General features: G+C 37.6%; 1 protein-coding gene across 2 annotated transcripts in view; it reads right to left on the bottom strand.

Moving 5' to 3' along the window:
- Nucleotides 1-15,460, bottom strand: part of PRELID2 (PRELI domain containing 2) — a 106,923-nt gene that overhangs the window by 43,862 nt on the left and 47,601 nt on the right. For both annotated transcript variants that reach the window (XM_033180782.1, XM_033180781.1), the window contains exon 5: nt 12,263-12,368. In XM_033180782.1, coding sequence (XP_033036673.1) covers nt 12,263-12,368 — 106 coding nt within the window. The remainder of the gene's footprint in view (nt 1-12,262; nt 12,369-15,460) is intronic.

Here is a 15,460-nt window from a genome sequence, read left to right as displayed (position 1 = left end):
TCAGTGAAATCAAAGAGGACACAAACAAATGGAAGAACATACCATGCTCATGGATAGGAAGAATCAATATCGTGAAAATGGCCATACTGCCCAAGGTGATTTATAGATTCAATGCCATCCCCATCAAGCTACCAATGACTTTCTTCACAGAATTGGAAAAAACTGCTTTAAAGTTCATATGGAACCAAAAAAGAGCCCGCATTGCCAAGACAATCCTAAGTCAAAAGGACAAAGCTGGAGGCGTCACGCTACCTGACTTCAAACTATACTACAAGGCTACAGTAACCAAAACAGCATGGTACTGGTACCACAACAGAGATATAGACCAATGGAACAGAACAGAGTCCTCAGAATAATACCACACATCTACAGCCATCTGATCTTTGACAAACCTGAGAGAAACAAGAAATGGGGAAAGGATTCCCTATTTAATAAATGGTGCTGGGAAAATTGGCTAGCCATAAGTAGAAAGCTGAAACTGGATCCTTTCCTTACCCCTTATACGAAAATTAATTCAAGATGGATTAGAGACTTAAATGTTAGACCTAATACCATAAAAACCTAGAAGAAAATCTAGGTAGTACCATTCAGGACATAGGCATGGGCAAGGACTTCATGTCTAAAACACCAAAAGCAACGGCAGCAAAAGCAAAATTGACACATGGGATCTAATTAAACTAAAGAGCTTTTGCACAGCTAAAGAAACTACCATCAGAGTGAACAGGCAACCTACAGAATGGGAAAAAATTTTTGCAACCTACTCATCTGACAAAGGGCTAATATCCAGAATCTACAAAGAACTCAAACAAATATACAAGAAAAAAACAAACAACCCCATCAAAAAGTGGGGAAAGGATATGAACAGACATTTCTCAAAAGAAGACATCCATACAGCCAACAGACACATGAAAAAATGCTCATCATCACTCGCCATCAGAGAAATGCAAATCAAAACCACAATGAGATACCATCTCACACCAGTTAGAATGGCAATCATTAAGAAGTCAGGAAACAACAGGTGTTGGAGAGGATGTGGAGAAATAGGAACACTTTTACACTGTTGGTGGGATTGTAAACTAGTTCAACCATTATGGAAAACAGTATGGCGATTCCTCAAGGATCTAGAACTAGATGTACCATATGACCCAGCCATCCCACTACTGGGTATATACCCAAAGGATTATAAATTACTCTACTACAAAGACACATGCACACGTATGTTTATTGCGGCACTATTCACAATAGCAAAGACTTGGAATCAACTCAAATGTCCATCTGTGACAGACTGGATTAAGAAAATGTGGCACATATACACCATGGAATACTATGCAGCCATCAAAAAGGATGAGTTTGCATCCTTTGTAGGGACATGGATGCAGCTGGAAACCATCATTCTTAGCAAACTATCACAAGAAGAGAAAACCAAACACCGCATGTTCTCACTCATAGGTGGGAACTGAACAATGAGATCACTTGGACTCGGGAAGGGGAACGTCACACACTGGGGCCTATCATGGGGAGGGGGGAGGAGGGAGGGATTGCATTGGGGAGTTATACATGATATAAACGTCATGCACATGTACCCTAGAACTTAAAGTATAAAAAAAAAAAAAAAAAAAAAAAAAAATTCTAAACGCGCACCCATCCTTGTGCCATCAGAGTCTAAGTCTCTATCTAGCAAGCCCTTCACCCTCCAACTTTAGGGATGGCACCCACAGTTTATGCCTGCATGGTCCCAGGGCCAGCTACTATATCAGAAGATTCTGGTTACCTGATGCTCTCTATAAAATAGCTGAATCCTGCCTTTGGAATATTGTCTGCTCTGCCTTCAGTCAGCTGTTCATGCAATTCGTGGTCAGAGCACCCAAAAGGATGAAGACTTAATCAAACTTACAGAACAGGTAAACTATTTTGTGCCTACTTATAAATAAATGACTAATAAATGTCACAATATATGTGTCACAGAAATTTCCATAAACTGTTAATGAGGTTTCAGGGATGCAGCTGACCCTCAGCAACCTCTCATTATCATCAATACCCAGTATGTATCAAAAAGAACTTAACACTTCTGCCTACAACTCAGCATACAGGTTGGATAAGGTCAGTGTGGCAGGCAGCTTCTGATGTGGCTCCTAGTGACCTGTGCCTCCTGGTATTTATGCCCCTGTGTAATCTCCTTCTTTTTAGTGTGGGCTGTGACTTTCTTCTAATGAACAGAATACAGAAAATAAAAGGATGCCACTTCAATTAGTTTACAAAAAATTTGATATTTCACCTTGGTAGCAATCTCCTGCTGTCACAATCACTGCCACATTCTGAGATCATCTATACAGAGGCCCATGTGGCAAGGAACCAAGGGAGGCCCACTGAATTCTACCAGCAACCATGTGAGTTTGGAGATGAAGCTTCCCCATTGAGCCTTCAGATGAGTTTGCAGCCCCAGCTAAAACCTTGATTACAACCTTGTGAAACCCTGAAACAGATCCAACTAAACTGTGCCTAGACTCCTAATCTACAGAAACAGAGGTAATACATATGTGTTGTTTCAAGCTGCAAAGTTGGAGCAATTTGCTACACAGCAATAAATAACTATACAGTTAGTTTATGAAAATAATGCCATCAAATGTCTCAAGGTTTTTCAAATGCCTACTTGAACTACATTTGTAGTATCTCCACTTTTTTCTTGAGTCCCAGGAAATTATTTCCCACTCCTAAAACGGATTTCTATAAGGCTAAAACAACAAGAATACACCCCAAGGAAACAGCATATTCTGATTTCTTTAGCTGTAGCATGTCTAGGCCAGACCTTCCTCAAAGCGATGTTCAAATTGTTTGACTTGCCCGCATTGTTTCAGTGACAAATATTTCACACACTGTTGAATTCAATTTTTCTCTGCTTCAGCCTCCTGATCAACACAATAAGAATAATGATGGAACTAATAATGGGGCCTTGCCAGGAGAGTGGCTGAAATCACAAATTATTTCATCACACATTGAAAATGTATTTCACAAACTCAAAAAAAAAAAAAAAGTCTATGCGATTGCATAAAGAGAGCTCTGCATTTCCACAGCATTTGTAGTACTCTCTAAAGATTCAGACAAACTGGGCTAAAAAAAGAATGCTTGCATAACAAGACTTTTATCACCCATGTTATCTCCTAAGCCTCCCCAGAGAAGCAAAATGTGGAATTTGTAAGCAAATATGTGGGGGTTCACCAAAACATTCTTTTGATTTGCATTTGGAAATTTTTGGTTTGAGATTTTTTGGGAGTGGGGAGCTAGCAATTTTTGCACTTCAATTTAGAGGGGTAGAGATGAAAGCTCCCTAAATAGTATGCCCAAAATAGTAAATGTCACACTGTCTCAACGGGGCAATACTGAAAAGTGAATCCTTTTTTTTTTTTTTTTTTTGACATAGGGTCTCACTGTCACCCAGGCTGAAGTGCAGTAGTGCCATCACAGTTCACTGCAGCCTTTACCTCCTGGCTCAAGCAATCTCCTCACCTCAGCCTCCAGAGCAGCTTGGATTATAGGCACACACTACCATGCCCAGCTAATTGTTTTGGTTTTCTGTAGAGATGAGATCTCCCTATGTTGCCTATGCTAGTTTCAAATTCCTGAGCTCGAGTGATCCTCCCACCTCAGCCTCCCAAAGTGCTGGGATTCTAGGCATTAGCTGCCACACCCAGCTATCTTCACTTTTTATGCATAAATTGAACATAATATAGTGCATGAACAAATAATCAGTATATCTATGGTCTTAAAATTTCATGGTGAAAAGAGTAATTAGGCGGAAATTATCTAAAAAGGCTCCTGAAGGGAGTGATAATGAAAAAAGGGTTGAGAAACACTGACCTAAGGAAAGCCCTCCCAATCTGGTGAGCATCAGTGATGTCTCTGTTTCCCTCTCTTTGGTTACCCGAGGTCTGAGATCATGACTTGACTCTGGCCTGGTTGTCTTCCAGCTCTGCTTCACACAGTGGTTGGGCCATCTCCCAAAGCTGTAGAAATGTATATGAAGCCTTTCATGTGTCCCAGATTTCTACCAACCACTATTTTCCTTCAGAACTTTATCTTTTTGATCTGCTTTCTGAATGTACTTACTTATCTCAAGGCATATTAAAAGCTAACTACATATTTTAGCATGACTTAAGATAAGCAAATACTTGTCTTCAGCATGTTTTCCGCACTTCCAATATACTATCTTCTATTGGCCACCATGGGTCAAAATTGTCCACCAGCACATGAAATCAAGGCTGAGAGAGACTACGGCACGGTCAAAAGATGAGTGAATGCCTCTCAGATTGAGGAACACACTGTATGGCACACCCACCAGTGCTCACTGGCTGACAGCCTATATTCATTCTTCTGTATAGAATTGAGAAAAATTCACAGACACGGTATACCCCATTGCTGTCATGCACACAGATAGACAACTATCTCAAAAGAAGTGGTCTACTCTCGCCACTTCTATTCAATATAATACTGGGAGTTTTGCTAGAGCAATTAGGCAAGAGAAAGAATAAAAGGCATCCACGTAGAAAGGAGGAAGTAAAACCATCTCTGTTTGCTGACAACATGATCATATATATATATATATCCCTAGAGACTCCACCAAAAATGGAACTGATAAATGAATTCAGTTAAGTTGCAGGATACAAAAATCAACATACAAAAATCAGTATCATTTCTACACACTAACAAAGACTCTCTGAAAAAAATTTAAAAATCAATCTCATTTATAGTAGTTACCAAAGAAATACTTAGGAATAAATTGAACCAAGGTGGTAAAAGATCTCTACACTGAAAAGCATAAAACATGAACAAAACTGAAGGCACAAATAAATGGAAAGATACCCCATGATCACAGCTTGAAAGAATTAATATTGTTAACTTATCCATAATACCCAAAGCAATCTACAGATTCAATGCAATCTCTATCAATATTACAACAACATTTTCCACAAAAAATAGAATAAACAATTCTAAAATTCACATGGAACCACAAAAGACCTCAAATAACCAAGGTAATCTTGAGTAAAAAGAACAAAGCTGGAAGCATCACACTACCTCATTTCAAAATACATTACAAACCTATAGTAATCAAAACAGCACAATACTGGCATAAAAACAGACACACTGAATAATGGAACAGATTAGAGAGCCCAGAAATGAACCAGAGCATTTACAGTCAATTGATTTTCACGGAAGATGCCAAGAACACACAATGGGAAAGAAACAGTCTCTTCAATAAATGGTGCTGGGAAAACTGAATATCCACATAGAATAATAAAATTAGACCTGTGTCTCATACCATATACAAAAATCAACTCAAAATGAACTAAAGACTTAAACATAAGAACTGAAACTATATAATTACTAGAAGAAAACATAAGGGAAAAAAATCCATGACATTGGTCTAGGCAACAATTTTTTGGATTTGACCCCAAAAGCACAGGGAACAAAAACAAAAACAGACAAATAAGATTGCATCAAACTAAATAGCTTATGCACAGCAAAGGAAACAATTAATAGAGTGAAGAGACAACCTGAAAATTGGAAGAAAATATCTACAAATCATACATCTGATAAGGGGTTAATGTCCAAAATATACAAGGGATTCAAACAACTCAATAGCAAGGAAATAAATAATCCAATTAAAAAATCGGCAAAGAACCAGATAGTTATTTCCCACAAGAAAACATACAGATGGCCAACAGGTATATGAAAAAAAGAATGCTCAAGAGTGCCAATCATTAGAGAAATGTAAATTAAAACCAAAATCAGATATCACCTCATACTTGTTACAATGGCTGATATAAAAAAGATGAAAGATAAAAAGTGTTGGCAAGAATTGGAGAAAAGGATGCCCTTGTACACTGTTGGTGGAAATGTAAATTACCCATTATGGAAAACTATAAGAAAGTTCCTCAAAAAACACAAAATAGAACTACCATATGATCCAGCAATCCCACTTCTGGGTATTTATCCAAAGAATTTGGAATCAGTATGTCAAAGAGACAGCTGCATCTCATGTTCACTGCAGCATTAGTCACAATAGCCAAGATATGGAATCAATCTAAGTGTTCAACAATGGATGAATGGACAAAGAAAATGTGGTATATGTACACAGTGGAGTACTAGTTAGCCTTAAAAAGAAGCAAGTTCTGTCATTTGTGACAACATGGATTAACCTGGAGAATATTATGTTAAGTGAAATAAGGCACAGAAGGACAAATACCTCATATGTAAAATCTAAAAAAGTTAAACTCATAGAAGTAGAGAGTAGAATGGTGGTTATCAGAGGCTGGGGGAGGTGAGAGAGAATGAGGAGATGTTGGCCAAAGGCATAAAGTTTCAGTTAGACAGGAGGAATAAGTTTTTGAGATCTATTGTATAGCATGTTGACTACAGTTAATAAGCATATATTGTAAATTTCAAACTTGCTAAGAGTAAACTCCAAATGATCTCACCACAAAAAATGTTAAATATGTGAGGTGATGGATATTTTAGTAAGCTTGAATTAATCATTCCACATTGTGTGTGTGTGTGTGTGTGTGTGTATCTCAAAATGCCACATTGTATCCTATAAATATATACAATTATAATTTGTCAATTAAAAACAAAAAATTAACTTAAAAAATTTTAAAAACCTTTAAATGGGTCCTCAAAATATTAAACATATAATTAATCCAGCAATTTCACTTCTGGGTCTATACATATATATATATATACACCCAAAAGAATTGAAAGCAGGGACTCAAACAGATATTTATACACCCATGTTTATAGTAGTAGTATTCACAATAGCCAAAAGGCAGAAGCAACCCAAGAATCCACCAATGGATGATGTCTGTTTTCACACTGTTAATAAAAACATACCTGATACTGGGTAATTTATAAAGAAAAGAGGTTTAATTGACTCACAGTTCCACATGGCTAGGGAGGCCTCACAATCATGGCAGAAGGTGAATGAGGAGCAAGTCATGTCTTACATGGCGGCGGGCAAGAGAGCTTGTGAAGGGGAACTCCCATTTATAAAACCATCAGATCTCATGAGACTTATTCACTACGATGAGAACAGTATGGGGGAAAGAGCCCCCATGATTCAATTATCTCCACCTGGCCCCCGCCCTTGACACGTGGGGATTATTACAATTCAAGGTAAGATTTGGGTGGGAACATAGCCAAACCATATCAGATGACTAGACAAACAAAATGTGATATATATAAACAATGAAATATTAGCCTTAAAAAGAAAGGTAATTCTGACACATGCTACAATACAGATGAACGTTGAAAACATACACTAAGTAAAATAACGCCAGTCACAAAAAGACAAATACTGTATGAGTCCACTCATATGACATAACTAAACTAGCCAAATTCATAGAGACAAAAAGTAGAATGGTGGTTGTCAGGGGCTAGGAGGTGAATGGGATGGGAAGTGATTGTTTAACGGCTAAGGAGCTCCTGTTTGGGAAGAGGAATAAAGTTCTGGAGACAGATGACAGTGACGGCTGCATCACCATCACATTAAGTACATGTGAACGTACTTAATGCCACTGAATTGTACACTTAAAAATTGTTAAAATGGTAAATTTTTTGCTATGTATATTTTGCCACAATAAAAAACAAACTTTTAATATTATTTTTTAATACAAAAATATTTTCATAAATCTGCAGTACATAGAAAAGCAGAAAAGAGGATATGTCATTACAATAAAAACGGGAGAAACGTCAGCTAACATACTCTCAACCTGCATGGCACTATGGAGTTCAGGCCAGCTGTAGTGTGGACAACAGATGCTGGGGCCTCTGAACAGAAGGGAAGACATTCACTTGCCCCTCAAAGGCCGTTTGAAGTAGCATGGCCCCATTCCTCTGGCCCATTCCAAGTTCCTCTCTTGTAACTGAGCTCCCCTACGCTTGCATTCCTCCGTCGTTACTGTGCATCACATTGCCTCACTCTGGTTATATCAAGAACACACAGCTTGCCCCATGCAGGTAGCTTAAGTGCATTGATCATGGATGCAGCTCTATGCTGCAGAGATCAAGAGCACTCTGGGGTCAAACAGGCTTGGGTTCAAATCCCAAGTTCACCACTTACTAATCCTGTGACCTTGAGAAAACTGCTTTGCCATTTGGGACCTCAGTTTCCCTATGCATAAAAAATTCCTATCTCATTATATTGTCCAGAAAATCAGAAAAGGTAATGCATGCCAAGGACAGTGCTTGGCATCTACTAAGCTCTTGTAAGCACTAGCTGTTATTTTAATATGCTTCTCAGCAGTGATCACAGTGCTGGCACTGAACACCAAGCAAGGCTCGATAAATTTTCTGCATCAGCAGATGTTTATTCATTGTCTGTCCTGCTTTCTGCCCTGAGCTAGATGTCCCAGAAGTAAAGTTGCTTAAGGCACAATCTCTATCTTATGAATTACGTCTTAATTCTTACTTGTGTCTCCAGCATTCTACCCAATGCCTGGCACATAGGTGATACTCAAAAAGTGCTGGTAGAGTTAAACTTAAAATCTAGTTGTCTAGACTATATGTGCTTACATGAATTTGAGGGGGATAAAAAATATATAACCATAAAAAGAAAATATGTTAAAGAAGTATGTGGCAGTGAGTTTTAATTCTTGAAAACTGAAACATATTTTGTATATTTGTCCTGTGTTTACCAACTTACAGATAGCTATCAAACTTAGTTTTCACATGTATCTGTGGGAACACATTAAAATCCCCATTTTGCAGATAATTAAGCTGAGAATAGGGAGGGCCAGAGTGATTTGTGCTGGGTCACAAAGGTGAGGAGAGCGAGTCCAGAGGGCTGTAAGTTCAGAACCACTTCTGTTTCAAGGATACATCTGTCAACTCGACTGCCAAAGGGAAATCCCAGTTCTCCTGCCCACAGATGTCCACTCCAGGAGGAAGGAGGGGTCTGACTGGTGTGTGAAAAGTCACTATTTGTGACACAAAGGCTCCCAAATTCCAAGTTACCTCCCTTTAAGAGTGGTGAAGGGAGAAAAAAGCAATTGAGCCAGTCCCCAGAGGCACAGAATACATATGACCTCAGCTTGGGGATCCATAGCTAAAGCCAGCTTTTAATTTACAAACATAAAAATATAAAGTTTGTGAGTACCTAGTTTTGATTTTTCTGGAAAAAATAGATATCAGATCCCATCATTACCACTACTCAACAGACTCAGGGATAAGTCCTAAAGTGAAAATAAAGTCACCTAAAACACTCTTACGGTGACTTCCACAGAAACCATTTATGCAGGCTCAGCTGTGAAGGTTTATCAGAAAGTCAGGCTGACACTGGAAAACATGACCACTTGGATAAAAGAAAAAAGACACTTAAGCATAAATGGCTCCTAAAATCAAAAAGCTAATTAAACGTGGCCTCTTCAAAAAGAAAAAGCAAGTCAGAAAAGGCAAAAGCTAGCAGGAAAAATATATTCTTACTTCTGAGCATAATAAATGAGAATAAAAAGGAATCACTTTAAGAAGTTGAAGTCACCTAATTATTTCCAGATAATATCCATCAGAAACCAACTGTGAACCTGCCTGGGCATTTCCTTTCTACTCATTCCCACACGAATGGATGGAATTCTGTTCAAAGTACTACAAGTTGGGAGGAGGGAATAAGAATTAAGGTGAATAAAATAAAACCACCTCTCTGCCATCAAGGAACATAGAATCAAATGTGGGATCATGCTAGAAATTTTGGGGAGTATATATCTGCCCCACAACCCCCTCCCCTGAGAAGTAGCCCCTAACTCTGGTCCATGTGGTCATGGCAGAGGATGAGCCATAACTGGACAACCTGACTTCCATCTTCCTGGTGGTGCCTGAGCTATGGGAGGCCAATGAGAGACCCTCCCAAAGAATTAATAAAGAAAAGAAATAAGCTATCTTATTATTAGTGAGAATTCTATTAATATATAATATGTATGCTTGACAGTGGAGGCCCATGTCCCATTATATAGCCTGGGGAGCAGAGAAAACCAGACCACACAAAAAGAGTGGAATAAAACAGACACATAGTCTTACAGACAAGAGCTGAAGAAGGAATACCACTTGGGTTCCTGGCAGTGTTCAGTTCCCAGTGAAGACCTTTCTGAAGCCTGCTAGCCTCACCACCCTTGTACACTTAGAATGAGCTAGCCTGAAGTGGTTTCTGTTACTTGCAACCAAATAGACCTAATAAATCCAAAGGGAGTAAGACCACAACACAAATTCATCTAATGAACAAAAGTATAAGTGAAGTTTGCGATGCTAGGTAGGCAAGGATTTCACCTCATTCATCTAAGGGCTGCATTATAAGTAAAGTGGCAAGAGGGAACTCTTCTTGACAAAAGATGGGGATTTGAGTCCAGACTCCATGCTTTGCTAGTTCTGTGACCTTGAAGAAACACATTTAGCCCACACTTAGCGCAGTGCCCAGGGCAAAGCAGGTGCTCAATATATATTTGTAAGAGGAAGGAAGCAGGGAAAGCAGTTACCACATATCAGGTATGCTTATCTTTTAAGTCATTTCTCATTAATAAAATGGGAAAAAAATTTCACTGTATGTGTCTCAGAGGATCAGAATGTACGTAACTACTGTGCAATTAAAAGTCATTATTAAGTTCATCAGATTAATTGATGCATCAAATACAGACCCACTTCAGTTAATGAAATAATATTTATCTGAAGTAGGGGTTAGCTATACCCTACAAGCTAAATCCAGCCCACCACCTGTTTTTATACGGCCTACAAGAATGGTTTTTATAAATGAACATTTGCAATCAATTTGATGATAGGGAACATGAACTTTGAATCCTACTTCAGCTAAATGTTATCCCTCCCCCCCAAAAAAATCGCATTCTTCTAGTTAATGTATCTGTATTTTAAAAAGTCAATTTATTATTACTATTATTATCATACAGAGTTTAAAGGATGCACAAGAAGTCAACTCAGTAAGAAACGTGGCAATGAAATTACTTTTCTCATCAGTTCCACTATTTTCAGAGTGCAATGCTGCAGAACATGGGAGTTTTTACAAATGCATAAATTGCAATATAGCAGGAAAATGTGCAACAATGTCTGAGTGAGTGAAGGTGACATAACATCTTAGGGAAGTTCAACTACTCCCTTCAAGTTCAGGTTTAAAGAGGCTGGACCAGTCTGAATATGCGCCAGGAACCACCTCAAACTGGAGCAAGAACACATCATCAATCACGACAGTATGTCTATGGTGTACAGAACAGTACTGAATATTCATTCACCGCCCTCAGCCTCCCAAATGAACACCTCCTAGTACAGGTTCATCCTTGAACCTAGACATGCAAAAATGAAAACAAGGGTCCATTACCAGGAGGTCTCTGAGGGTCATAACAATGGTTCTTTATACCAGCGGTTAATTCTATCCCACATAATAAAATGAGATAACTTATACAAAAGTCCTGAGTAAAATCTGGAAATAAGTGAGTATAATTATCATTGCAATTAATAACAATAATAAAACACTTTGGAGCAACTGCTCTATACTGAGCACTGCAATAAGCACATAAAGATGCATAAGCAATGGGTTTTGACATGAAGTTTTAAAAATAATGCTATTAAGGCAAGAAAATAGGAGATATAAATGTCATATGGAATACCATAGAGGACAGATTAAAATGGAACAGCTCTACTTAAAATAGAGCACACAGGACCTTAGAACTCCAACATGACTTCTGAATCACTTTCATGGAAGCCTAAGCTCCCTTAGGAATAGAGTTTGAAAACTACAAGAATGGACAATTGGGGTCTCTGTATTTTCCTCAACCATAATATTAGGACAACAGTAATAGCTTCTGCAAAGGTTTGTGAGGATTAAATGAGTTAATAAACACAAATTCTTTTAGCAGTCAGTAGTACATAGTAAGTGCCCAATAAATATTAACTATCATTATCGTTATTAAATAGTTGTCATCATACTATACATTATTAGTCATTCTGATTATTTCTTTTAATTAGATTATAAGTATGCTCCAAATTTTCACATACTCTTCATTGGTATATTTTTAATTTAATGAGCCATAAATGGCACTTAGGTTTACTTTGATTTGAATTTATGTAATAATTTTGAGGGTAATTATTTTTGCATATATTTGTTTATTAACTATATGTTTTTCTCATTATGTCTGTTCATGAGTCTTATTCAATAACCCTATTAGAACTCCTATTGTTTTTTAAAATTAATGTTGGTTCAAAGCAGAAATAAAGTTACCTTCTGGGCTCCCTGTCTTAAGAATGTGCTGGCAAAAGTTTCTAAAATGCAGTTGAGAAATCCAGCTCCTGTGATTGAAATCCTGCCTCTTTGAATGAACTCTGTCCTGCAAAAAAACAAAAAACAAAAAACACATCTTCGATGTCATTCTATGCTTGGATATGTAAATGACAGACATTTCTAGCTGCATAATTACCACTTATAATCAATACAAAATAATATCCATAATAATTCAATAACTGCCTGTTATAAGATTTTGTTAAAAGTAATTTGTAGTTTATATAATATTAACAACAGTCTTATTCAAATTAAAGAATATTCATTTCATGCTGCAAAATCTCTTTTTAAAATTGAGTCTGAGGTAATTATCAGTGATATGACCTTAGGTAAATTATTTTGACTCTCTATAACTTGATTTCCTCACATGTAAAATGGGAACGACCATAGTATCTTTCTTTTACAACTACTGTGGTAAGTAAATGAGTTATCACACATCACAGGAATATGAAGAGTTCCTGACACATAAGTATTTATTACATGTTAGCTACTATTACTAGATAGAGTCAGATAGAGACAAGATTAGAAAACCAGAAACCTGAAATGACTTTTTCAATCCTCGATTGGAGAAGGGGGTGAGACAGAAGAGATATGTCACCATCTCTACCAATTTTAATTACCAAAATTATATCAATATTAATTATCTTCATGTCATAAAACAGGGATCTAGATTACACTTAAGAGTGATAGAAGTAAGATGGCTCAATAGGAAGTCCCAAGCCCTCATTACCCCCAGAGATAATGACTTAAGAACAATGTACAAACCAAATTGCCTTTATGAGAACTCCCTCAAGAATTAGCAGCACCCCAGGTGAGTGCAAAGCCAAGAAGAGCCACATCCAAGCAGATAAGAAATTTTGTTGCTTTTACCTATGATAGCTCCCTCCCACCCAGCATAGTGTAAGGCAATCAAGAAAAAATTCCCAGCTTCTGGCTTCTCCCTCAGAAGGGATACAAAAGTGCTAACTGTGCATCCAACATTCTGCCTTTAAGAGGGGCATGACTCAGAGTGCTAAAGGAAATGGCAATATACTTTCAAAAGCAAGCATGGTGGCTTGTTACACTAGAGAGCCTTCAGTACCTCAGACAGACACCAAGGGTAACAAAAGATCATTGGCTCTTGAGAACAGGGGCAGTCCTCTCTGACTGGGAAATTACCCACAAGCCCAGAGAAACTGCATCCCCAAAAAAGGTTTGAGAGGCCCTCAGAATCTCAAGCTAGGTTGATCAGTGAAGGTCTTTCCTATTTGAAGCCAGTCCATAAGACTGGGAGAGGTAGCTGTTTTTTTATATACCCAAACCTCAACAAAAGATCACAATGCATGCAAAGAAACAAGTAAATATGGCCCAATCAAAGAAACAAAATAAATCTCTAGAAACCAACCCTAAAGAAACAGAGATCTATGAATTACCTCACAAAGAACTTGAAATAAGCATCTTAAAATTCTCCATGAACTAAAATAGATAATTAAAGAAATCAAGAAAAAATAAAATGCAAGAACAAAATGAGACTATCAACAAAGAGAAACTATGAGAAAAATGAGAACCAAGCAGAAATTCCAGAGTTGAAGAATAATGGAACTAAAAAACAATTCACTAGAGGGGCTCATTCAATAGCAAACATGATCAAGCAGAAGAAAGAATCAGCAAACTTAAAGATAAGTTATTTGAAATTATTGAGTCATGGACCAAAAAATAAATAAAAAGAATAAAGAAAAGTCAAGATAGCCTAAGGGACTTACAAGACAGCATCAAACAGATCATTATCCACATTATGGGAATCTCAGAATGACAGTGAGAAAGAAACAGAGTGCCTATTTGAAGAAATCGTGGCTGAAAATTCCCTAAATTTGAGGGAGGAAATTGGCATACAAATTGAAAAAGCTCAATGAACTTCAACTAGGATAAATTCAAGAAGACTCACACCTGTGCAAATTAGTTCAACCATTGTGGCAGACAGTGTGACGATTCCTCAAGGATCTAGAACTAGAATTACCATTTGACCTAGCAATCCCATTTACTGGGTATATACCCAAAGGATTATAAATCATGCTACTATAAAGACACATGCACATGTATATTTATTGTGGCACTATTCACAAAAGCAACGACTTGGAACCAACCCAAATGTCCATCAATGATAGACTGGATTAAGAAAATGTAGCACATATACACTATCGAATACTATGCAGCCATAAAAAAAGGATGCGTTCATGTCCTTTGCAGGGACATGGATGAATCTGGAAACCATCATTCTCAACAAACCATCACAAGGACAGAAAACCAAATACTGCATGTTCTCACTCATAGATGGGAACTGAACAATGAGATCACTTGGACACAGGGTGGGGAACATCACACACCAGGGCCTGTCATGGGGTAGTGGCCTGGGGGAGGGATAGCATTAGGAGAAATACCTAATGTAAATGATGAGTTGATGGGTGCAGCAAACCAACATGGCACATGTATACCTATGTATCAAACCTGCACACTGTGCACATGTACTCTAGAACTTAAATAAAAAAGAAAAAAAAAAAAAAATATATATATATATATAAAGACTCACACCAAGACACATTATAATCAAATGTCAAAAGTCACAGAAAAAGGGAGAATCTTGAAAGCAGTAAGAGAAAAACAACTCATCACATTAAGCTCCTATAAGATTTTCAGTACATTCCTTGGCAGAAACTTTGCAGGCCAGAAGTGAATGGAATATCATATTAAAAATACTGAAATTTAAAAAAAAGAAAAACCTACAAGACAAAAATACTATATCCAGCAAAACTATCCTTCAAAAATGAAAGAGAAAGAGAAATTAAGACTTTCCTAAATAAACAAAAGACTTCCCTAAATAAACAAAAGCTAAGGGAGCTCATCACCACTAGAGATTTGGATTACATTTAACTTTGCCTCATTCATTCATTTGTTCAACACACTGACTGCATGGCTACTATATGCTAAGTGCCATACTGACTGCTAGAGGCCCACAGAGAAGGAGATGGTCTCTCTCCTCCAGGATCTCACTGGCTAGTGGAAAAGACAAATAGACAAGTGAGAGAGTGTCAGCACTTGGAGGTGAAGCATTCCATCAGAGGAAAACCCCAAGGACCCAGGTAAGGAGGCATGAAGGAAAAGAGA

This window comes from Trachypithecus francoisi, unplaced genomic scaffold (genome assembly GCF_009764315.1).
Source record: "Trachypithecus francoisi isolate TF-2019V2 unplaced genomic scaffold, Tfra_2.0 Lachesis_group2, whole genome shotgun sequence".
NCBI classification, from domain to species: Eukaryota; Metazoa; Chordata; class Mammalia; order Primates; family Cercopithecidae; genus Trachypithecus; species Trachypithecus francoisi.
Note: the sequence above shows the minus strand (reverse complement) of the source record. Positions and strands in the feature narration are given on the sequence as shown.